Source organism: Atractosteus spatula, chromosome 5 (assembly GCF_055471065.1).
Source record: "Atractosteus spatula isolate fAtrSpa1 chromosome 5, fAtrSpa1.hap1, whole genome shotgun sequence".
Classification (NCBI taxonomy): domain Eukaryota; kingdom Metazoa; phylum Chordata; class Actinopteri; order Semionotiformes; family Lepisosteidae; genus Atractosteus; species Atractosteus spatula.
This window is the reverse complement of record NC_142710.1, coordinates 11,258,455-11,284,657: the sequence shown is the minus strand read 5'-3', so window position 1 is coordinate 11,284,657 and position 26,203 is coordinate 11,258,455. Positions and strand designations below refer to the sequence as shown.

General features: G+C 50.7%; 1 protein-coding gene across 1 annotated transcript; it reads left to right on the top strand.

Moving 5' to 3' along the window:
- Positions 1 to 5,327: 5,327 nt before the first annotated feature.
- LOC148834078 (cytosolic sulfotransferase 1-like) lies at positions 5,328 to 23,426 on the top strand. The gene is made up of 8 exons (XM_088917819.1): positions 5,328 to 5,544; positions 7,354 to 7,491; positions 7,974 to 8,099; positions 13,857 to 13,957; positions 16,734 to 16,860; positions 19,521 to 19,618; positions 19,695 to 19,869; positions 23,146 to 23,426. Coding segments are annotated over exons 1-8 (933 nt in total). The 5' UTR covers positions 5,328 to 5,543; the 3' UTR covers positions 23,313 to 23,426.
- The last annotated feature ends 2,777 nt before the right edge of the window (positions 23,427 to 26,203 follow it).

Below are 26,203 nucleotides of genomic sequence, written 5' to 3'. Positions count from 1 at the left end.
CAGACACACACACTGTCACTACCCCTGAGACAGCCTTCACAGCAGTCAGACACACACACTGTCACTACCCCTGAGACAGCCTTCACAGCCTGGACACACACACTGTCACTACCCCTGAGACAGCCTTCACAGCCTGGACACACACACTGTCACTACCCCTGAGACAGCCTTCACAGCAATCAGACACACACACTGTCACTACCCCTGAGACAGCCTTCACAGCAATCAGACACACACACTGTCACTACCCTGAGACAGCCTTCACAGCAATCAGACACACACACTGTCACTACCCTGAGACAGCCTTCACAGCAATCAGACACACACACTGTCACTACCCCTGAGACAGCCTTCACAGCAATCAGACACACACACTGTCACTACCCTGAGACAGCCTTCACAGCAATCAGACACACACACTGTCACTACCCCTGAGACAGCCTTCACAGCAATCAGACACACACACTGTCACTACCCTGAGACAGCCTTCACAGCAATCAGACACACACACTGTCACTACCCCTGAGACAGCCTTCACAGCAATCAGACACACACACTGTCACTACCCTGAGACAGCCTTCACAGCAATCAGACACACACACTGTCACTACCCCTGAGACAGCCTTCACAGCAATCAGACACACACACTGTCACTACCCCTGAGACAGCCTTCACAGCAATCACACACACACACTGTCACTACCCCTGAGACAGCCTTCACAGCAATCAGACACACACACTGTCACTACCCTGAGACAGCCATCACAGCAATCAGACACACACACTGTCACTACCCCTGAGACAGCCTTCACAGCAATCAGACACACACACTGTCACTACCCCTGAGACAGCCTTCACAGCAATCAGACACACACACTGTCACTACCTTGAGACAGCCTTCACAGCAATCAGACACACACACTGTCACTACCCTGAGACAGCCTTCACAGCAATCAGACACACACACTGTCACTACCCCTGAGACAGCCTTCACAGCAATCAGACACACACACTGTCACTACCCCTGAGACAGCCTTCACAGCAATCAGACACACACACTGTCACTACCCCTGAGACAGCCTTCACAGCAATCAGACACACACACTGTCACTACCCTGAGACAGCCTTCACAGCCTGGACACAGACACTGTCACTACCCTGAGACAGCCTTCACAGCAATCAGACACACACACTGTCACTACCCTGAGACAGCCTTCACAGCCTGGACACACACACTGTCACTACCCCTGAGACAGCCTTCACAGCAATCAGACACACACACTGTCACTACCCCTGAGACAGCCTTCACAGCAATCAGACACACACACTGTCACTACCCCTGAGACAGCCTTCACAGCAATCAGACACACACACTGTCACTACCCTGAGACAGCCTTCACAGCAATCAGACACACACACTGTCACTACCCTGAGACAGCCTTCACAGCAATCAGACACACACACTGTCACTACCCCTGAGACAGCCTTCACAGCAATCAGACACACACACTGTCACTACCCTGAGACAGCCTTCACAGCAATCAGACACACACACTGTCACTACCCCTGAGACAGCCTTCACAGCAATCAGACACACACACTGTCACTACCCCTGAGACAGCCTTCACAGCAATCACACACACACACTGTCACTACCCCTGAGACAGCCTTCACAGCCTGGACACACACACTGTCACTACCCCTGAGACAGCCTTCACAGCAATCAGACACACACACTGTCACTACCCTGAGACAGCCATCACAGCAATCAGACACACACACTGTCACTACCCCTGAGACAGCCTTCACAGCAATCAGACACACACACTGTCACTACCCCTGAGACAGCCTTCACAGCAATCAGACACACACACTGTCACTACCTTGAGACAGCCTTCACAGCAATCAGACACACACACTGTCACTACCCCTGAGACAGCCTTCACAGCAATCAGACACACACACTGTCACTACCCTGAGACAGCCTTCACAGCAATCAGACACACACACTGTCACTACCCCTGAGACAGCCTTCACAGCAATCAGACACACACACTGTCACTACCCCTGAGACAGCCTTCACAGCAATCAGACACACACACTGTCACTACCCCTGAGACAGCCTTCACAGCAATCAGACACACACACTGTCACTACCCCTGAGACAGCCTTCACAGCAATCAGACACACACACTGTCACTACCCTGAGACAGCCTTCACAGCCTGGACACAGACACTGTCACTACCCTGAGACAGCCTTCACAGCAATCAGACACACACACTGTCACTACCCCTGAGACAGCCTTCACAGCAATCAGACACACACACTGGACACAGGCAGACCAGGCTGTCCAGAGAGGACAGGCTCAGTGACCACAGTCTGGACACACACACTGGACACAGGCAGACCTGGCTGTCCAGAGAGGACAGGCTCAGTGACCACAGACACTGCCAGCCCATCTGGACCCAGAACAGTGTTCATGAGAGAGAGATGGGGGGAGGGGTCAGTGTGTGTGTTAGTGAGACAGAGCTGCACTCAGTGTGTGTGTGTGACAGACAGAGCTGCACTCAGTGTGTTTGTGTGACAGACAGAGCTGTAGTCAGCGTGTGTGTGTGCGTGACAGACAGAGCTGTAGTCAGCGTGTGTGTGTGCGTGACAGACAGAGCTGCACTCAGTGTGTGTGTGCGTGACAGACAGAGCTGCACTCAGTGTGTGTGTGACAGACAGAGCTGTAGTCAGTGTGTGTGTGTGTGACAGACAGAGCTGTAGTCAGTGTGTGTATGTGTGACAGACAGAGCTGTAGTCAATGTGTGTGTGTGACAGACAGAGCTGCACTCAGTGTGTGTGTGTGCGTGACAGACAGAGCTGCACTCAGTGTGTGTGCGTGACAGAGCTGTAGTCAGTGTGTGTGTGTGACAGACAGAGCTGCACTCAGTGTGTGTGTGTGCGTGACAGACAGAGCTGCACTCAGTGTGTGTGTGTGAGTGTGTGTGTGACAGACAGCTTTAGTCAGTGTGTGTGTGTGACAGACAGAGCTGCACTCAGTGTGTGTGTGTGACAGACAGAGCTGCACTCAGTGTGTGTGTGTGACAGACAGAGCTGTAGTCAGCGTGTGTGTGTGCGTGACAGACAGAGCTGTAGTCAGCGTGTGTGTGTGCGTGACAGACAGAGCTGTAGTCAGCGTGTGTGTGTGCGTGACAGACAGAGCTGCACTCAGTGTGTGTGTGCGTGACAGACAGAGCTGCACTCAGTGTGTGTGTGACAGACAGAGCTGTAGTCAGTGTGTGTGTGTGTGACAGACAGAGCTGTAGTCAGTGTGTGTATGTGTGACAGACAGAGCTGTAGTCAATGTGTGTGTGTGACAGACAGAGCTGCACTCAGTGTGTGTGTGTGCGTGACAGACAGAGCTGCACTCAGTGTGTGTGCGTGACAGAGCTGTAGTCAGTGTGTGTGTGTGACAGACAGAGCTGCACTCAGTGTGTGTGTGTGCGTGACAGACAGAGCTGCACTCAGTGTGTGTGTGTGAGTGTGTGTGTGACAGACAGCTTTAGTCAGTGTGTGTGTGTGACAGACAGAGCTGCACTCAGTGTGTGTGTGTGACAGACAGAGCTGCACTCAGTGTGTGTGCGTGACAGACAGAGCTGCACTCAGTGTGTGTGTGTGACAGACAGAGCTGCACTCAGTGTGTGTTTGTGTGTGTGTGACAGACAGAGCTGTAGTCAGTGTGTGTGTGTTTGTGTGTGTGTGACAGACAGAGCTGCACTCAGTGTGTGTGCGTGACAGAGATACGAGGTTGCATGTGAACAGGACAAGTGTCACAGCCTGGACACACACACTGGACACAGGCAGACTTGGCTGTCTAGAGAGGACAGGCTCAGTGACCACAGCCTGGCCATAGAAACTGGACACAGGCAGACCTGGCTGTCCAGAGAGGACAGGCTCAGTGACACAGCCTGGACACACACACTGGACACAGGCAGACCTGGCTGTCCAGAGACGACAGGCTCAGTGACCACAGCCTGGACACACACACTGGACACAGGCAGACCTGGCTGTCCAGAGAGGACAGGCTCAGTGACCACAGCCTGGACACACACACTGGACACAGGCAGACCTGGCTGTCTAGAGAGGACAGGCTCAGTGACCACAGCCTGGCCATAGAAACTGGAAACAGGCAGACCTGGCTGTCCAGAGAGGACAGGCTCAGTGACACAGCCTGGACACACACAATGGACACAGGCAGACCTGGCTGTCCAGAGAGAACAGGCTCAGTGACACAGCCTGGACACACACACTGGACACAGGCAGACCTGGCTGTCTAGAGAGGTCAGGCTCAGTGACCACAGCCTGGACACGGACACTGAACACACAGACCTGTCAGACCTGGGCACTGCTGGAGCAGGACTGTCAGACCTGGGCACTGCTGGAGCAGCACTGTCAGACCTGGGCACTGCTGGGGCAGTACTGTCAGACCTGGGCACTGCTGGAGCAGGACTGTCAGACCTGGTTACTGCTGGAGCAGTACTGTCAGACCTGGGCACTGCTGGGGCAGGACTGTCAGACCTGGGCACTGCTGGGGCAGGACTGTCAGACCTGGGCACTGCTGGGGCAGGACTGTCAGACCTGGGCACTGCTGGAGCAGTACTGTCAGACCTGGGCACTGCTGGAGCAGTACTGTCAGACCTGGGCACTGCTGGAGCAGGACTGTCAGACCTGGGCACTGCTGGGGCAGGACTGTCAGACCTGGGCACTGCTGGAGCAGGACTGTCAGACCTGGGCACTGTTGGAGCAGCACTGTCAGACCTGGGCACTGCTGGGGCAGCACTGTCAGACCTGGGCACTGCTGGGGCAGGACTGTCAGACCTGGGCACTGCTGGGGCAGCACTGTCAGACCTGGGCACTGCTGGAGCAGCACTGTCAGACCTGGGCACTGCTGGGGCAGTACTGTCAGACCTGGGCACTGCTGGAGCAGGACTGTCAGACCTGGGCACTGCTGGGGCAGGACTGTCAGACCTGGGCACTGCTGGAGCAGCACTGTCAGACCTGGGCACTGCTGGGGCAGGACTGTCAGACCTGGGCACTGCTGGGGCAGGACTGTCAGACCTGGGCACTTCTTGAATTGAATTGAAAGTGAACTGGGAGGAGAGAGAGAGGAGGGAGAGGCGGAGAGTATTGAGGGAGACTGGAATCCTGACTAGCTGGAGCTTGACAATGGAGGAGAGGAGAGAGGAGAGAGGAGAGAGGAGAGAGAGGAGAGAGAGGAGAGAGAGGAGGAGGGGAGGAGAGGGGAGGAGGGGAGGAGAAGTGGAACAGAGTTCACTCACACAGGAGCCAGTTTCCGTCTGCTGAGCAAGCAGACACACAGGACCCTGGACACATCACACAGGACACTGAACACGGAATAAAGAGCACAGGACACTGAACACGGAATAAAAAGCACTGGACACATCACACAGGACACTGAACACGGAATAAAGAGCCCTGGACTCTGGATAAAATACACAGGATACAGCAGACCGTGCACAAGGCTGCAGTCAGGCGCAGTAAGTCAGCTGCTTGAGAGTGTGAGAGTGTGAGAGTGTGAGAGTGTGAGAGTGTGAGAGTGTGTGTGTGTGTGTGTGTGTGTGAGTGAGTGAGTGTGAGTGTGTGAGTGAGTGTGAGACTGAGTGGGAATGAGTGTGAGTGTGTGAGTGTGAGAGTGTGGGTGTGAGTGGGAGAGTGAGACTGAGTGAGTGTGAGACTGAGTGAGTGTGAGTGTGAGACTGAGTGAGTGTGAGAGTGAGACTGAGTGAGAGTGAGACTGACTGAGTGAGTGAGTGTGAGTGTGAGACTGTGAGTGAGTGTGAGTGTGAGTGTGAGACTGAGTGTGAGTGTGAGACTGAGTGAGAGTGAGACTGAGTGTGAGTGTGAGAGTGTGTGAGTGTGAGAGTGAGACTGAGTGAGTGGGAGACTGAGTGAGTGTGAGTGTGAGACTGAGTGAGTGTGAGTGTGAGACTGAGTGAGTGTGAGACTGAGTGAGTGTGAGAGTGAGACTGAGTGAGAGTGAGACTGAGTGAGTGTGAGAGTGAGACTGAGTGAGAGTGAGACTGACTGAGTGAGTGTGAGTGTGAGACTGTGAGTGAGTGTGAGTGTGAGACTGAGTGAGTGTAAGACTGTGTGAGTGTGAGAGTGAGTGTGAGAGTGAGTGTGAGAGTGAGACTGAGTGTGAGTGTGAGTGTGAGAGTGAGTGTGAGTGTGAGAGTGTGTGAGTGTGAGACTGAGTGAGTGTGAGAGTGTGTGAGTGTGAGAGTGAGACTGAGTGAGTGTGAGAGTGTGTGAGTGTGAGAGTGAGACTGAGTGAGAGTGAGACTGAGTGAGAGTGAGACTGCGTGAGTGTGAGACTGCGTGAGAGTGAGAGTATTTGAGGAGTCTTTGTAGAGTGTGTGTAGAGTCCGAGTGTATGTGTAGTGTAGAGTGTGTGTATAGTTTGTGTAGTGTGTGCAAAATGTGTGCAGTGTGTGCAGAGTCAGCGCAGAGTTAATGTGCTGGAGTGTCCAGTCAGTGTGTGTGTATTAACCCCTCTCTCTCTCAGTGCAGTGTTCATGTACTGGAGTGTCCAGTCAGTGTGTGTGTATTAACCCCTCTCTCTCTCAGTGCAGTGTTCATGTACTGGAGTGTCCAGTCAGTGTGTGTGTATTAACCCCTCTCTCTCTCAGTGCAGTGTTAATGTACTGGAGTGTCCAGTCAGTGTGTCTGTATTAACCCCTCTCTCTCTCAGTGCAGTGTTAATGTACTGGAGTGTCCAGTCAGTGTGTCTGTATTAACCCCTCTCTCTCTCAGTGCAGTGTTGATGTACTGGAGTGTCCAGTCAGTGTGTGTGTATGAACCCCTCTCTCTCTCAGTGCAGTGTTAATGTACTGGAGTGTCCAGTCAGTGTGTCTGTATTAAGCCCTCTCTCTCCAGTATAGAGATCTCTTCAAGAAGAGAGAGGTCCCAGTACAGAGATCTCTTCAGGAAGAGGGAGGTCCCAGTACAGAGATCTGTTTAGAGAGAGACAAATCTGAGTATAAAGATCTCTTCAGGGGCAGAGAGAGAGAGGGACAGGGGGAGAGACATGGGGAGAGAGAGAGAGAGAGAGGTAAGATATAGGGGGAGAGAGAGACAGGTAAGATACAGGGGGAGAGAGAGAGACAGGGGTTGGTGGACTCTCTGTACTCTCTGTAGGATCTCTGGGTCTTCAGAACCAGCACACGGGTCCAACCAGCTCCCTGGGGATCTGGGGTTCAGGCAGTGATCTCAGGCGTCTCAGGACTGGGGGGACAGGGGATCCCCATCAGAGTCCGATCAGCTCACACTGAGCGTCTCTCTCTCAGTGATGGAGGTGAAGCGCCCAGAGCTCACTGAATTTCGGGGGGTCTGTATGTCCCACTACTTCACTGACAACTTTGACAATGTGGAGAAGTTCCAGGCCAGACCAGATGACATCCTGATCGCCACCTACCCTAAAGCTGGTGAGTCTGTATGAACCCCTCTCTCTCAGTGCAGTGTTAATGTTCAGTCAGTGTGTCTGTATTAACCCCTCTCTCTCTCTCAGTGCAGTGTTAATGTACTGTAGTGTCCAGTCAGTGTGTCTGTATTAACCCCTCTCTCTCTCAGTGCAGTGTTGATGTACTGGAGTGTCCAGTCAGTGTGTGTGTATTAACCCCTCTCTCTCTCAGTGCAGTGTTCATGTACTGGAGTGTCCAGTCAGTGTGTCTGTATTAACCCCTCTCTCTCTCAGTGCAGTGTTAATGTACTGGAGTGTCCAGTCAGTGTGTGTGTATTAACCCCTCTCTCTCTCAGTGCAGTGTTAATGTACTGGAGTGTCCAGTCAGTGTGTGTGTATTAAGCCCTCTCTCTCAGTGCAGTGTTAATGTACTGGAGTGTCCAGTCAGTGTGTCTGTATTAACCCCTCTCTCTCTCTGTGCAGTGTATTAACCCCTCTCTCTGTCAGGTACGACCTGGGTGTCGGAGCTGGTAGACCAGGTGTATTTTGGTGTCTCAGACCCTGGGCGTTTCTCCTTGCCAGTGTACGAACGAGTTCCCTTCCTGGAGATCTGTGTTCCCAGCTTAATGACAGGTACCCGCGCTCCCTCTGCTGGTCAGATCTGGTATTAATTCCTCCTACAGTTTTTCAAACCCTTCACACAGTTAACACAGTAGCCCTCCAGGTGGATCAAATGAATGATTTTTCCATTGCTTAGACACAGAACATGCCTGACGTGTTCAAAATTCACCCAAACTCTACTACCAGCAGAATGGTGTATGTTACAGCCCAAGACTGCTTGTACACTCCGTCTCAAATCTGATAACACTCAATTTCACAACCTGACACGTACAGTGAAAGACAAGGGGCAGTGTGCTGTGTCACAAATAGATCTGAACACATTCCAAGTCCACAACAACGGTTTTGACAAAGGCTCCTGAGACAAGCTGCTCATTGAAGTTACGTAAACACAGGTGATCCCCATCTCAGTTGGGCTGGACTGGACTGGGAGCTGGATTAGTTCTTCACTGGGATTATAATCAGACTCCACTGACACTGACAGAGCAGTCTGAGACTCTCCAGGCTGGACTGGACTGACTGGACTGGGAGCTGGATTAGTTCTTCACTGGGATTATAATCAGACTCCACTGACACTGTCAGAGCAGTCTGAGACTCTCCAGGCTGGACTGGACTGACTGGACTGGGAGCTGGATTAGTTCTTCACTGGGATTATAATCAGACTCCCCTGACACTGACAGAGCAGTCTGAGACTCTCCAGGCTGGACTGGACTGACTGGACTGGGAGCTGGATTAGTTCTTCACTGGGATTATAATCAGACTCCACTGACACTGACAGAGCAGTCTGAGACTCTCCAGGCTGGACTGGACTGACTGGACTGGGGGCTGGATTAGTTCTTCACTGGGATTATAATCAGACTCCACTGACACTGACAGAGCAGTCTGAGACTCTCCAGGCTGGACTGGACTGACTGGACTGGGAGCTGGATTAGTTCTGAACTGGGATTATAATCAGACTCCACTGACACTGACAGAGCAGTCTGAGACTCTCCAGGCTGGACTGGACTGGACTGGGAGCTGGATAAATTCTGAACTGGGATTATAATCAGACTCCACTGACACTGACAGAGCAGTCTGAGACTCTCCAGGCTGGACTGGACTGGACTGGGAGCTGGATGAGTTCTGAACTGGGATTATAATCAGACTCCACTGACACTGACAGAGCAGTCTGAGACTCTCCAGGCTGGACTGGACTGACTGGACTGGGAGCTGGATTAGTTCCGAACTGCGATTATAATCAGACTCCACTGACACTGACAGAGCAGTCTGAGACTCTCCAGGCTGGACTGGACTGACTGGACTGGGAGCTGGATCAGTTCTGAACTGGGATTATAATCAGACTCCACTGACACTGACAGAGCAGTCTGAGACTCTCCAGGCTGGACTGGACTGACTGGACTGGGAGCTGGATTAGTTCTTCACTGGGATTATAATCAGACTCCACTGACACTGACAGAGCAGTCTGAGGCTCTCCAGGCTGGACTGGACTGACTGGACTGGGAGCTGGATTAGTTCTTCACTGGGATTATAATCAGACTCCACTGACACTGACAGAGCAGTCTGAGACTCTCCAGGCTAGACTGGACTGACTGGACTGGGAGCTGGATTAGTTCTGAACTGGGATTATAATCAGACTCCACTGACACTGACAGAGCAGTCTGAGACTCTCCAGGCTGGACTGGACTGACTGGACTGGGAGCTGGATTAGTTCTTCACTGGGATTATAATCGGACTCCCCTGACACTGACAGAGCAGTCTGAGACTCTCCAGGCTGGACTGGACTGACTGGACTGGGAGCTGGATTAGTTCTTCACTGGGATTATAATCAGACTCCACTGACACTGACAGAGCAGTCTGAGACTCTCCAGGCTGGACTGGACTGGACTGGGAGCTGGATTAGTTCTTCACTGGGATTATAATCAGACTCCACTGACACTGACAGAGCAGTCTGAGACTCTCCAGGCTGGACTGGACTGACTGGACTGGGAGCTGGATTAGTTCTTCACTGGGATTATAATCAGACTCCACTGACACTGACAGAGCAGTCTGAGACTCTCCAGGCTGGACTGGGCTGACTGGACTGGGAGCTGGATTAGTTCTTCACTGGGATTATAATCAGACTCCACTGACACTGACAGAGCAGTCCAAGACTCTCCAGGCTGGACTGGACTGACTGGACTGGGAGCTGGATTAGTTCTTCACTGGGATTATAATCAGACTCCACTGACACTGACAGAGCAGTCTGAGACTCTCCAGGCTGGACTGGACTGACTGGACTGGGAGCTGGATTAGTTCTTCACTGAGATTATAATCAGACTCCACTGACACTGACAGAGCAGTCTGAGGCTCTCCAGGCTGGACTGAGCTGACTGGACTGGGAGCTGGATTAGTTCTGAACTGGGATTATAATCAGACTCCACTGACACTGACAGAGCAGTCTGAGACTCTCCAGGCTGGACTGGACTGACTGGACTGGGAGCTGGATTAGTTCTTCACTGGGATTATAATCAGACTCCACTGACACTGACAGAGCAGTCTGAGACTCTCCAGGCTGGACTGGGCTGACTGGACTGGGAGCTGGATTAGTTCTTCACTGGGATTATAATCAGACTCCACTGACACTGACAGAGCAGTCTGAGACTCTCCAGGCTGGACTGAGCTGACTGGACTGGGAGCTGGATTAGTTCTGAACTGGGATTATAATCAGACTCCACTGACACTGACAGAGCAGTCTGAGACTCTCCAGGCTGGACTGGACTGATTGGACTGGGAGCTGGATTAGTTCTTCACTGGGATTATAATCAGACTCCACTGACACTGACAGAGCAGTCTGAGACTCTCCAGGCTGGACTGGGCTGACTGGACTGGGAGCTGGATTAGTTCTTCACTGGGATTATAATCAGACTCCACTGACACTGACAGAGCAGTCTGAGACTCTCCAGGCTGGACTGAGCTGACTGGACTGGGAGCTGGATTAGTTCTGAACTGGGATTATAATCAGACTCCACTGACACTGACAGAGCAGTCTGAGACTCTCCAGGCTGGACTGGACTGATTGGACTGGGAGCTGGATTAGTTCTTCACTGGGATTATAATCAGACTCCCCTGACACTGACAGAGCAGTCTGAGACTCTCCAGGCTGGACTGGGCTGACTGGACTGGGAGCTGGATTAGTTCTTCACTGGGATTATAATCAGACTCCACTGACACTGACAGAGCAGTCTGAGACTCTCCAGGCTGGACTGGACTGACTGGACTGGGAGCTGGATTAGTTCTTCACTGGGATTATAATCAGACTCCACTGACACTGACAGAGCAGTCTGAGACTCTCCAGGCTGGACTGGACTGACTGGACTGGGAGCTGGATTAGTTCTGAACTGGGATTATAATCAGACTCCACTGACACTGACAGAGCAGTCTGAGACTCTCCAGGCTGGACTGGACTGGACTGGGAGCTGGATTAGTTCTGAACTGGGATTATAATCAGACTCCACTGACACTGACAGAGCAGTCTGAGACTCTCCAGGCTGGACTGGACTGACTGGACTGGGAGCTGGATTAGTTCTTCACTGGGATTATAATCAGACTCCACTGACACTGACAGAGCAGTCCAAGACTCTCCAGGCTGGACTGGACTGACTGGACTGGGAGCTGGATTAGTTCTTCACTGGGATTATAATCAGACTCCACTGACACTGACAGAGCAGTCTGAGGCTCTCCAGGCTGGACTGGACTGACTGGACTGGGAGCTGGATTAGTTCTTCACTGGGATTATAATCAGACTCCACTGACACTGACAGAGCAGTCTGAGACTCTCCAGGCTGGACTGGACTGACTGGACTGGGAGCTGGATTAGTTCTTCACTGGGATTATAATCAGACTCCACTGACACTGACAGAGCAGTCCGAGACTCTCCAGGCTGGACTGGACTGACTGGACTGGGAGCTGGATTAGTTCTGAACTGGGATTATAATCAGACTCCACTGACACTGACAGAGCAGTCTGAGACTCTCCAGGCTGGACTGGACTGACTGGACTGGGAGCTGGATTAGTTCTTCACTGGGATTATAATCGGACTCCCCTGACACTGACAGAGCAGTCTGAGACTCTCCAGGCTGGACTGGACTGACTGGACTGGGAGCTGGATTAGTTCTTCACTGGGATTATAATCAGACTCCACTGACACTGACAGAGCAGTCTGAGACTCTCCAGGCTGGACTGGACTGGACTGGGAGCTGGATTAGTTCTTCACTGGGATTATAATCAGACTCCACTGACACTGACAGAGCAGTCTGAGACTCTCCAGGCTGGACTGGGCTGACTGGACTGGGAGCTGGATTAGTTCTTCACTGGGATTATAATCAGACTCCACTGACACTGACAGAGCAGTCTGAGACTCTCCAGGCTGGACTGAGCTGACTGGACTGGGAGCTGGATTAGTTCTGAACTGGGATTATAATCAGACTCCACTGACACTGACAGAGCAGTCTGAGACTCTCCAGGCTGGACTGGACTGATTGGACTGGGAGCTGGATTAGTTCTTCACTGGGATTATAATCAGACTCCCCTGACACTGACAGAGCAGTCTGAGACTCTCCAGGCTGGACTGGGCTGACTGGACTGGGAGCTGGATTAGTTCTGAACTGGGATTATAATCAGACTCCACTGACACTGACAGAGCAGTCTGAGACTCTCCAGGCTGGACTGGACTGACTGGACTGGGAGCTGGATTAGTTCTTCACTGGGATTATAATCAGACTCCACTGACACTGACAGAGCAGTCTGAGACTCTCCAGGCTGGACTGGACTGACTGGACTGGGAGCTGGATTAGTTCTTCACTGGGATTATAATCAGACTCCACTGACACTGACAGAGCAGTCTGAGACTCTCCAGGCTGGACTGGACTGGACTGGGAGCTGGATTAGTTCTGAACTGGGATTATAATCAGACTCCACTGACACTGACAGAGCAGTCTGAGACTCTCCAGGCTGGACTGGACTGACTGGACTGGGAGCTGGATTAGTTCTGAACTGGGATTATAATCAGACTCCACTGACACTGACAGAGCAGTCCAAGACTCTCCAGGCTGGACTGGACTGACTGGACTGGGAGCTGGATTAGTTCTTCACTGGGATTATAATCAGACTCCACTGACACTGACAGAGCAGTCTGAGACTCTCCAGGCTGGACTGGACTGACTGGACTGGGAGCTGGATGAGTTCTGAACTGGGATTATAATCAGACTCCACTGACACTGACAGAGCAGTCTGAGACTCTCCAGGCTGGACTGGACTGACTGGACTGGGAGCTGGATTAGTTCTGAACTGGGATTATAATCAGACTCCACTGACACTGACAGAGCAGTCTGAGACTCTCCAGGCTGGACTGGGCTGACTGGACTGGGAGCTGGATTAGTTCTTCACTGGGATTATAATCAGACTCCACTGACACTGACAGAGCAGTCTGAGACTCTCCAGGCTGGACTGGACTGACTGGACTGGGAGCTGGATTAGTTCTGAACTGGGATTATAATCAGACTCCACTGACACTGACAGAGCAGTCTGAGACTCTCCAGGCTGGACTGGACTGGACTGGGAGCTGGATTAGTTCTTCACTGGGATTATAATCAGACTCCCCTGACACTGACAGAGCAGTCTGAGACTCTCCAGGCTGGACTGGACTGACTGGACTGTATCTCCTCCAGTCTGTGTTAAATCCCGGTTATCCTGTAGGTGTCGCTGTTTGAGTTTGGGGTGTGTCTGTCTCCGCAGGGACAGAAGCTGTGGAGAAGATGAGCTCGTGCCCCAGGCTGATCAAGACTCACCTGCCCCTGCAGCTGGTGCCCCCTTCCTTCTGGGAGCAGAACTGCAGGGTGAGGCAGCAGCTGTGTGTGGAGAGTGTGTGTGTAGTGTGTGTGTGTACAGTGTGAGGAGAGTGTGTGCAGTGTGTGTAGAGAGTTTGTACATACTGCGTTTCAAGTATTTGAGGAGTCTTTGTAGAGTGTGTGTAGAGTCCGAGTGTATGTGTAGTGTAGAGTGTGTGTATAGTTTGTGTAGTGTGTGCAAAATGTGTGCAGAGTCTGCTCAGAGTCTGCTCAGAGTCTGCTCAGAGTCTGCGCAGAGTGTGTAGTGTGTGTAGTGTATATAGAATGTTTGTTGAGTGTAGAATGTGTGTAGTGTGTGCAGAGCGTGTATAGTGTGTGTAGTATGTATAGTGTGTAGTGTGTGTGCAGAGTGTGTGTAGTGTGTGTAGAATGTGTGTAGTGTGTAGTGTGTAGTTTGTGTAGAATATGTGTAGTGTGTGGTTGGTGTCCTTGATGTGTGAAGGCAGACTTCAGACAGTGATCTCATCAGGCTGTCGAGATGTGACTGGTTGGAAAGTTGCATACACTGAAAAGAGTCTGTATCATGTGGTGTTCAGTGTGTTCTTATGAATCCTGTCTCTACAAGTGATTTGTGTGTGTGTTCAGTGTGTACAGGGTGTGTGTTCAGTGTGTTCTTATGAATCCTGTCTCTCTCTACAGGTGATGTGTGTCTGTTCAGTGTGTACAGAGTGTGTGTTCAGTGTGTTCTTATTAATCATTTCTCTACAGGTGATGTGTGTGTGTACAGGGTGTGTTGAGGGTGTTCTTATGAATCCTGTCTCCACAGGTGATGTGTGTGTTCAGTGTGTACAGGGTGTGTTCAGTGTGTTCTTTCTCTCTACAGGTGATGTGTGGGTGTTCAGTGTGTACAGGGTGTGTTGAGTGTCTTCTCTCTCTCTACAGGCGTTGTGTGTGTTCAGTGTGAACAGGGTGTGTGTTCAGTGTGTTCTTATGAATCCTGTCTCTCTCTACAGGCGATGTGTGTGTTCAGTGTGTACAGGGTGTGTTCAGTGTGTTCTTTCTCTCTACAGGTGATGTGTGGGTGTTCAGTGTGTACAGGGTGTGTGTTGAGTGTCTTCTCTCTCTCTACAGGTGATGTGTGTGTTCAGTGTGTACAGGCTGTGTTGACTGTCTTCTCTCTCTCTACAGGTGATGTGTGTGTTCAGTGTGTACAGGGTGTGTTGAGTGTCTTCTCTTTCTCTACAGGTGATGTGTGTGTTCAGTGTGTACAGGGTGTGTGTTGAGTGTCTTCTCTCTGTCTACAGGTGATGTGTGTGTGTTCAGTGTGTACAGGGTGTGTTGAGTGTCTTCTCTCTGTCTACAGGTGATGTGTGTGTGTTCGGTGTGTACAGGGTGTGTTGAGTGTCTTCTCTCTCTCTACAGGTGATGTGTGTGTTCAGTGTGTACAGGGTGTGTGTTGAGTGTCTTCTCTCTGTCTACAGGTGATGTGTGTGTTCAGTGTGTACAGGGTGTGTTGAGTGTCTTCTCTCTCTCTACAGGTGATGTGTGTGTGTTCAGTGTGTACAGGGTGTGTTGAGTGTCTTCTCTCTGTCTACAGGTGATGTGTGTGTGTTCAGTGTGTACAGGGTGTGTTGAGTGTCTTCTCTCTGTCTACAGGTGATGTGTGTGTTCAGTGTGTACAGGGTGTGTTAAGTGTCTTCTCTCTGTCTACAGGTGATGTGTATGCTCAGTGTGTACAGGGTGTGTTGAGTGTCTTCTCTCTGTCTACAGGTGATGTGTGTGTGTTCAGTGTGTACAGGGTGTGTTGAGTGTCTTCTCTCTGTCTACAGGTGATGTGTGTGTTCAGTGTGTACAGGGTGTGTTGAGTGTCTTCTCTCTCTCTACAGGTGATGTGTGTGTGTTCAGTGTGTACAGGGTGTGTTGAGTGTCTTCTCTCTGTCTACAGGTGATGTGTGTGTGTTCAGTGTGTACAGGGTGTGTTGAGTGTCTTCTCTCTGTCTACAGGTGAAGTGTGTGTTCAGTGTGTACAGGGCATGTTCAGTGTCTTCTCTTTCTCTACAGGTGATGTGTGTGTGTTCAGTGTGTACAGGGTGTGTTGAGTGTCTTCTCTCTGTCTACAGGTGATGTGTGTGTGTTCAGTGTGTACAGGGTGTGTTGAGTGTCTTCTCTCTGTCTACAGGTGATGTGTGTGTGTTCAGTGTGTACAGGGTGTGTTGAGTGTCTTCTCTCTGTCTACAGGTGAAGTGTGTGTTCAGTGTGTACAGGGCATGTTCAGTGTCTTCTCTTTCTCTACAGGTGATGTGTGTGTGTTCAGTGTGTACAGGGTGTGTTGAGTGTCTTCTCTCTGTCTACAGGTGATGTGTGTGTGTTCAGTGTGTACAGGGTGTGTTGAGTGTCTTCTCTCTGTCTACAGGTGATGTGTGTGTGTTCAGTGTGTACAGGGTGTGTTGAGTGTCTTCTCTCTGTCTACAGGTGAAGTGTGTGTTCAGTGTGTACAGGGCATGTTCAGTGTCTTCTCTTTCTCTACAGGTGATGTGTGTGTGTTCAGTGTGTACAGGGTGTGTTGAGTGTCTTCTCTCTGTCTACAGGTGATGTGTGTGTGTTCAGTGTGTACAGGGTGTGTTGAGTGTCTTCTCTCTGTCTACAGGTGATGTGTGTGTGTTCAGTGTGTACAGGGTGTGTTGAGTGTCTTCTCTCTGTCTACAGGTGATGTGTGTGTGTTCAGTGTGTACAGGGTGTGTTGAGTGTCTTCTCTCTGTCTACAGGTGATGTGTGTGTGTTCAGTGTGTACAGGGTGTGTTGAGTGTCTTCTCTCTGTCTACAGGTGATCTATGTGGCTCGGAATCCGAAGGACAACGTCGTCTCTTATTTCCACTTCGACAGGATGAATTTTCTCCAGCCGGAGCCCGGAGACTGGAACAGCTTTCTGGAGAGATTCTGCCAGGGAAAGAGTGAGACTGTTTACACCTCACCCCTCTCTCTCAGTGCAGTGTTAATGTACTGGAGTGTCCAGTCAGTGTGTCTGTATTAACCCTCTCTCTCTCAGTGCAGTGTTAATGTACTGGAGTGTCCAGTCAGTGTGTCTGTATTAACCCCTCTCTCTCTCAGTGCAGTGTTAATGTACTGGAGTGTCCAGTCAGTGTGTGTGTATTAACCCTCTATCTCTCAGTGCAGTGTTAATGTACTGGAGTGTCCAGTCAGTGTGTGTGTATTAACCCCTCTCTCTCTCTCTCAGTGCAGTGTTAATGTACTGGAGTGTCCAGTCAGTGTGTATTAACCCCTCTCTCTCTCAGTGCAGTGTTAATGTACTGGAGTGTCCAGTCAGTGTGTGTGTATGAACCCCTCTCTCTCTCAGTGCAGTGTTAATGTACTGGAGTGTCCAGTCAGTGTGTGTGTATTAACCCCTCTCTCTCTCTCAGTGCAGTGTTAATGTACTGGAGTGTCCAGTCAGTGTGTGTGTATTAACCCCTCTCTCTCTCAGTGCAGTGTTAATGTACTGGAGTGTCCAGTCAGTGTGTCTGTATTAACCCCTCTCTCTCTCTCAGTGCAGTGTTAATGTACTGGAGTGTCCAGTCAGTGTGTCTGTATTAACCCCTCTCTCTCTCTCAGTGCAGTGTTAATGTACTGGAGTGTCCAGTCAGTGTGTGTGTATTAACCCCTCTCTCTCTCAGTGCAGTGTTAATGTACTGGAGTGTCCAGTCAGTGTGTCTGTATTAACCCCTCTCTCTCTCTCTCAGTGCAGTGTTAATGTACTCGAGTGTCCAGTCAGTGTGTCTGTATTAAGCCCTCTCTCTCTCTCAGTGCAGTGTTAATGTACTGGAGTGTCCAGTCAGTGTGTGTGTATTAACCCCTCTCTCTCTCAGTGCAGTGTTAATGTACTGGAGTGTCCAGTCAGTGTGTCTGTATTAACCCCTCTCTCTCTCTCAGTGCAGTGTTAATGTACTGGAGTGTCCAGTCAGTGTGTCTGTATTAACCCTCTCTCTCTCAGTGCAGTGTTAATGTACTGGAGTGTCCAGTCAGTGTGTCTGTATTAACCCCTCTCTCTCTCAGTGCAGTGTTAATGTACTGGAGTGTCCAGTCAGTGTGTGTGTATTAACCCTCTATCTCTCAGTGCAGTGTTAATGTACTGGAGTGTCCAGTCAGTGTGTGTGTATTAACCCCTCTCTCTCTCTCTCAGTGCAGTGTTAATGTACTGGAGTGTCCAGTCAGTGTGTATTAACCCCTCTCTCTCTCAGTGCAGTGTTAATGTACTGGAGTGTCCAGTCAGTGTGTGTGTATGAACCCCTCTCTCTCTCAGTGCAGTGTTAATGTACTGGAGTGTCCAGTCAGTGTGTGTGTATTAACCCCTCTCTCTCTCTCAGTGCAGTGTTAATGTACTGGAGTGTCCAGTCAGTGTGTGTGTATTAACCCCTCTCTCTCTCAGTGCAGTGTTAATGTACTGGAGCTCAGTGCAGTGTTAATGTACTGGAGTGGTCCAGTCAGTGTGTCTGTATTAACCCCTCTCTCTCTCTCAGTGCAGTGTTAATGTACTGGAGTGTCCAGTCAGTGTGGTCTGTATTAACCCCTCTCTCTCTCTCAGTGCAGTGTTAATGTACTGGAGTGTCCAGTCAGTGTGTGTGTATTAACCCCTCTCTCTCTCAGTGCAGTGTTAATGTACTGGAGTGTCCAGTCAGTGTGTCTGTATTAACCCCTCTCTCTCTCTCTCAGTGCAGTGTTAATGTACTGGAGTGTCCAGTCAGTGTGTCTGTATTAAGCCCTCTCTCTCTCTCAGTGCAGTGTTAATGTACTGGAGTGTCCAGTCAGTGTGTGTGTATTAACCCCTCTCTCTCTCAGTGCAGTGTGTAATGTACTGAGTGTCCAGTCAGTGTGTCTGTATTAACCCCTCTCTCTCTCTCAGTGCAGTGTTAATATACTGGAGTGTCCAGTCAGTGTGTCTGTATTAACCCCTTCCTCTCTCTCAGTGCAGTGTTGATGTACTGGAGTGTCCAGTCAGTGTGTGTGTATTAACCCCTCTCTCTCTCAGTGCAGTGTTAATGTACTGGAATGTCCAGTCAGTGTGTGTGTATTAACCCCTCTCTCTCTCAGGGCAGTGTTAATGTACTGGAGTGTCCAGTCAGTGTGTCTGTATTAACCCCTCTCTCTCAGTGCAGTGTTAATGTACTGGAGTGTCCAGTCAGGTGTGTGTGTATTAACCCCTCTCTCTCTCAGTGCAGTGTTAATGTACTGGAGTGTCCAGTCAGTGTGTCTGTATTAACCCCTCTCTCTCTCAGTGCAGTGTTAATGTACTGGAGTGTCCAGTCAGTGTTGTGTATTAACCCACTTCTCTCTCAGTGCAGTGTTAATGTACTGGAGTGTCCAGTCAGTGTGTGTGTATTAACCCCTCTCTCTCTCAGTGCAGTGTTAATGTACTGGAGTGTCCAGTCAGTGTGTGTGTATTAACCCCTCTCTCCCTCAGTGCAGTGTTAATGTACTGGAGTGTCCAGTCAGTGTGTGTGTATTAACCCCTCTCTCTCTCTCAGTGCAGTGTTCATGTACTGGAGTGTCCAGTCAGTGTGTGTGTATGAACCCCTCTCTCTCTCAGTGTGTGTGTATTAACCCCTCTCTCTCTCAGTGGTGTTTGGCTCCTGGTACGACCATGTCACAGGATGGTGGGAGCGCAGACAGACTCATCCCCGCCTGCTCTACCTGTTCTATGAGGATCTGAAGGAGGTGAGGCCGTAGTTCCCCAGACTGACACCGGGTGGCGCTGTGTGAGCGTGTGACTGCAGCGCCGTGTCTGCCCCAGGACTGCCCCGCGAGCTGGACCGGCTGTGTGGCCTTCCTGGGCGTGCCTCTGAGCGAGCGGGACAGGCAGAGCGTGCTGGGCGCTGTCGGGTTCGAGACCATGTGGAGCCAGAGCCAGAAGTTCTTCTCCATCTCGGGCCTGATGGACCAGAGCATCTCTCCCTTCATGAGGAAGGGTGAGCAGAGGGGGGTGACGGAGTCTGCGCCTCTCTCCCTCTCTCTTCCTTCTCTCTCCCCTCTCTCCCGTCTCTCTCCCCTCTCTCTCCCCTCTCTCCTCTCTCTTCCTTCTCTCTCCCCTCTCTCCTCTCTCTCCTCTCTCCCCTCTCCCCCTCTCTCCTCTCTCTCTCCCCTCTCTCCCCCCCATCTCTCCCCTCTCTCTCCCCTCTCTCCCCCCCCTCTCCCTTCTCTCTCCCCTCTCTCTCCCCTCTCCTCTCTCTCCTCTCTCCCCTCCCTCTCTCTCCCCCTCCTCTCTCTCTCCCCTCCTCTCCTCCTTCTCTCCTCTCTCTCTCCCCTCTCTCTCCTCTCTCTCTCCTCTCTCCCCCTCTCTCTCCCCTCTCTCCCCTCTCTCTCCCCTCTCTCTCCCCCTCTCCCCTCTCTCTCTCCTCTCCCCTCCCCCCCTCTCTCCCCCCTCTCTCTCCCTCTCTCTCCCCTCTCTCGTTCTCCCTCTCTCCCCCCTCTCTCTCCCCTCCCCCCCTCTCTCTCCCCTCTCTCCCCTCTCTCTCTCCTCTCCCCTCTCCCCCCTCTCTCTCCCCTCTCTCTCCCCTCTCTCTCCCCCCTCTCTCCCCCTCTCTCTCCTCTCCCCTCTCCCCTCTCCCTCCTCTCTCCCCCCTCTCTCTTCCTCTCTCTCCCTCTCTCTCCCCTCTCTCCCCTCTCTCCCCTCTCTCTCCTCTCTCCTCTCTCTCCTCTCTCCCTCCTCTCTCCCCTCTCTCCCCCCCCTCTCCCCCCTCTCTCCCCTCTCTCTCCCCTCTCCCTCCTCTCTCTCCCTCTCTCTCTCCCCTCTCTCTCCCACTCTCCTCCTCTCTCTCCCTCTCTCTCTCCTCTCTCTCTCCCTTCTCCCACTCTCCCACTCTCCCTCTCTCCCTCTCTCTCTTCTCTCTCCTCACCTCTCTCTCTCCCCTCTCCCCTCTCCCCTCTCCCCTCTCTCCTCTCTCCTCTCTCCTCTCTCCCACTCTCCCTCTCCCTCCTCTCTCCCTCCTCTCTCCCTCCTCTCTCTCTCCCCTCTCCCACTCTCCCTCTCTCTCCCCCCTCTCTCCCCCCCTCTCCCTCTCTCTCCTCTCTCTCCCCTCTCTCTCCTCTCCCCTCTCCCCCCTCTCTCTCCCCCCTCTCTCCCCCCTCTCTCCCCTCTCTCTCCCCCCTCTCTCCCCCCTCTCCCCCCTCTCCCCTCTCCCCCTTCTCTCCTCTCTCTCTCCCCTCTCTCTCCTCTCTCTCTCCTTTCTCTCTCTCCTCTCTCCCCTCTCTCTCTCCTCTCTCTCCCCCTTTCTCTCTCCCCTCTCTCCCCTCTCTCCTCTCTCCCCTCTCTCTCCCCTCTCTCTCCCCTCTCCCCTCTCTCTCCCCTCTCTCTCCCCTCTCTCTCCTCTCTCTCCCCTCTCTCTCCTCTCTCTCTCCCCTCTGTCCTCTCTCTCTCCTCTCTCTCCTCTCTCTCCTTTCAATTCAATTCAATTCAAGATGGTTTCTTAGCATGACCGATGAGTACACTCATGTTGCCAAAGCAAATAAAATAAAATTACCATGAAAAAAATAATCTACAGCCATATTTCAGACAATTACAATAAAGACATATAAAATATTGACATATACTGTAGACAGATGGAGCATTATTGGGAGACAGGCTCACTGTTCCTCAGACTGGGACAGGAGATCACACACTGTATTATTATTATTGAGAGACAGGCTCACTGTTCCTCAGGCTGGGACAGGAGATCACACACTGTATTATTATTATTGAGAGACAGGCTCACTGTCTGTTCCTCAGGCTGGGACAGGAGATCACACACTGTATTATTATTATCGAGAGACAGGCTCAATGTTCCTCAGGCTGGGACAGGAGATCACACACTGTATTATTATTATTGAGAGACGGGCTCACTGTCTGTTCCTCAGGCTGGGACCGAGATCACACACTGTATTATTATTATTGAGAGACAGGCTCACTGTCTGTTCCTCAGGCTGGGACAGGAGATCACACACTGTATTATTATTATTGAGAGACAGGCTCACTGTCTGTTCCTCAGGCTGGGACAGGAGATCACACACTGTATTATTATTATTGAGAGACAGGCTCACTGTCTGTTCCTCAGGCTGGGACAGGAGATCACACACTGTATTATTATTATTGAGAGACGGGCTCACTGTCTGTTCCTCAGGCTGGGACCGAGATCACACACTGTATTATTATTATTGAGAGACAGGCTCACTGTCTGTTCCTCAGGCTGGGACAGGAGATCACACACTGTATTGTTATTATTGAGAGACAGGCTCACTGTCTGTTCCTCAGGCTGAGACAGGAGATCACACACTGTATTATTATTATTGAGAGACGGGCTCACTGTCTGTTCCTCAGGCTGGGACAGGAGATCACACACTGTATTGTTATTATTGAGAGACAGGCTCACTGTCTGTTCCTCAGGCTGGGACAGGAGATCACACACTGTATTATTATTATTGAGAGACAGGCTCACTGTCTGTTCCTCAGGCTGGGACAGGAGATCACACACTGTATTATTATTATTGAGAGACAGGCTCACTGTCTGTTCCTCAGGCTGGGACAGGAGATCACACACTGTATTATTATTATTGAGAGACAGGCTCACTGTCTGTTCCTCAGGCTGGGACAGGAGATCACACACTGTATTATTATTATTGAGAGACAGGCTCACTGTCTGTTCCTCAGGCTGGGACAGGAGATCACACACTGTATTATTATTGAGAGACAGGCTCACTGTCTGTTCCTCAGGCTGGGACAGGAGATCACACACTGTATTATTATTATTGAGAGACAGGCTCACTGTCTGTTCCTCAGGCTGGGACAGGAGATCACACACTGTATTATTATTATTGAGAGACGGGCTCACTGTCTGTTCCTCAGGCTGGGACAGGAGATCACACACTGTATTATTATTATTGAGAGACAGGCTCACTGTTCCTCAGGCTGGGACAGGAGATCACACACTGTATTATTATTATTGAGAGACAGGCTCACTGTCTGTTCCTCAGGCTGGGACAGGAGATCACACACTGTATTATTATTATTGAGAGACAGGCTCACTGTCTGTTCCTCAGGCTGGGACAGGAGATCACACACTGTATTATTATTATTGAGAGACAGGCTCACTGTCTGTTCCTCAGGCTGGGACAGGAGATCACACACTGTATTATTATTAGTGAGAGACGGGCTCACTCTCTGCTCCTCAGGCTGGGACAGGAGATCACAGTCTCTCTCTCCTCTCTCTCAGGGATGGTGGGAGACTGGAAGAATCACTTCACGGTCGCTCAGAGTGAGGCGTTCGATGAAGACTACCGGAGGAAGATGAAGGACAGCACACTGAGCTTCAGAATGGAGCTCGAGAGAGAGGAAGAGCTCAGCTCAGAGGGGTCTAGTCTGTTAATGGGCACATTATAATAATCCCACACTCCTAATTCTCTACACAGGACCGTTCATGACTTCACATTCAAATTGCACACTGACTTTTAAAAAATGATAGTAAAATTTTTGTCCAATAAACTAATTTTGTATCTTAAATGTATGTTTGTTGTTTCCCTGACAGGGAAAATAAGTCAACTGCACTGAGACTCTCTAGGCTGGACTGGACTGACTGGACTGGGAGCTGGATTAGTTCTGAACTGGGATTATAATCAGACTCCACTGACACTGACAGAGCAGTCTGAGACTCTCCAGGCTGGACTGGACTGACTGGACTGGGAGCTGGATTAGTTCTGAACTGGGATTATAATCAGACTCCACTGACACTGACAGAGCAGTCTGAGACTCTCCAGGCTGGACTGGACTGACTGGACTGGGAGCTGGATTAGTTCTGAACTGGGATTATAATCAGACTCCACTGACACTGACAGAGCAGTCTGAGACTCTCCAGGCTGGACTGGACTGGACTGGGAGCTGGATTAGTTCTTCACTGGGATTATAATCAGACTCCACTGACACTGACAGAGCAGTCTGAGACTCTCCAGGCTGGACTGGGCTGACTGGACTGGGAGCTGGATTAGTTCTGAACTGGGATTATAATCAGACTCCACTGACACTGACAGAGCAGTCTGAGACTCTCCAGGCTGGACTAGACTGACTGGACTGGGAGCTGGATCAGTTCTGAACTGGGATTATAATCAGACTCCACTGACACTGACAGAGCAGTCTGAGACTCTCCAGGCTGGAGTGGACTGACTGGACTGGGAGCTGGATCAGTTCTGAACTGGGATTATGATCAGACTCCACTGACACTGACAGAGCAGTCTGAGACTCTCCAGGCTGGACTGGACTGACTGGACTGGGAGCTGGATTAGTTCTTCACTGGGATTATAATCAGACTCTACTGACACTGACAGAGCAGTCTGAGACTCTCCAGGCTGGACTGGACTGACTGGACTGTGTGCACTGAGAGAGAGAGGGGTTAATACAGACACACTGACTGGACACTCCAGTACATTAACACTGCACTGAGAGAGAGAGGGGTTAATACAGACACACTGACTTGACACTCCAGTACATTAACACTGCACTGAGAGAGAGAGGGGTTCATACAGACACACTGACTGGACACTCCAGTACATTAACACTGCACTGAGAGAGAGAGGGGTTAATACAGACACACTGACTGGACACTCCAGTACATTAACACTGCACTGAGAGAGAGGGGTTAATACAGACACACTGACTGGACACTCCAGTACATTAACACTGCACTGAGAGAGAGAGGGGTTCATACAGACACACTGACTGGACACTCCAGTACATTAACACTGCACTGAGAGAGAGAGAGGGGTTAATACACACACACTGACTGGACACTCCAGTACATTAACACTGCACTGAGAGAGAGAGGGGTTAATACAGACACACTGACTTGACACTCCAGTACATTAACACTGCACTGAGAGAGAGAGAGGGGTTAATACAGACACACTGACTGGACACTCCAGTACATTAACACTGCACTGAGAGAGAGAGGGGTTAATACACACACACACTGACTGGACGCTCCAGTACATTAACACTGCACTGAGAGAGAGTGGTGAGGTTTTTAATTTAAAATTTGGTCAGCATTCAAAAGAATTTGGGTTAATCTGTAAAGTCCTATGTCTGTAAACACAGAAAATTACTCTTGCTAACATGTTTTCTAATTTTAAGTGAAATCCGTTACAGGGACTGGAAAATGTGGCGTATCATACGACAGGAGGGATCCTGACGCCAAAATATTAGTGATAAATGTATTTCTGGCATAGTTGAGTGTACTGTAGTATCCAGTCAGAGTGTGTGTATGAACCCCTCTCTCTCTGTGCAGTGTTAATGTACTGGAGTGTCCAGTCAGTGTGTCTGTATTAACCCCTCTCTCTCAGTGCAGTGTTAATGTACTGGAGTGTCCAGTCAGTGTGTGTGTATTAACTCCTCTCTCTCTCAGTGCAGTGTTAATGTACTGGAGTGTCCAGTCAGTGTGTGTGTATTAACCCCTCTCTCTCTCAGTGCAGTGTTCATGTACTGGAGTGTCCAGTCAGTGTGTGTGTGTATTAACCCCTCTCTCTCTCAGTGCAGTGTTCATGTACTGGAGTGTCCAGTCAGTGTGTGTGTATTAACCCCTCTCTCTCTCAGTGCAGTGTTAATGTACTGGAGTGTCCAGACAGTGTGTCTGTATTAACCCCTCTCTCTCTCAGTGTAGTGTTAATGTACTGGAGTATATAGTCAGTGTGTGTGTATTAACCCCTCTCTCTCTCAGTGCAGTGTTAATGTACTGGAGTGTCCAGTCAGTGTGTGTGTATTAACCCCTCTCTCTCAGTGCAGTGTTAATGTACTGGAGTGTCCAGTCAGTGTGTGTGTATTAACCCCTCTCTCTCTCAGTGCAGTGTTAATGTACTGGAGTGTCCAGTCAGTGTGTCTGTATGAACCCCTCTCTCTCTCAGTGCAGTGTTAATGTGCTGGAGTGTCCAGTCCTTGTGTCTGTATTAACCCCTCTCTCTCTCAGTGGATTACTGTGTTCTGTCTTTTCTCAGAATATCAGATTACAAGAACTTTGGTTGGTTTGTATTTTAATCCAAATGACAGATCAGATCAGAGCTCACCAGCTGTTCAGACTAACATCCCTCCTCATCAGCTCTACTGCCTGTTTTTCTCGTGTTGTTTATTTCCGTTTCCACAAGGACATGCTGACAGTGGACAGGAGACAGTCTCACACTCAGTTTAACACACACACACTGATCCCAGCAGAGACACAGTCTCACACTCAGTTTAACACACACACTGATCCCAGCAGAGACACTGTCTCACAATCAGTTTAACACACACAC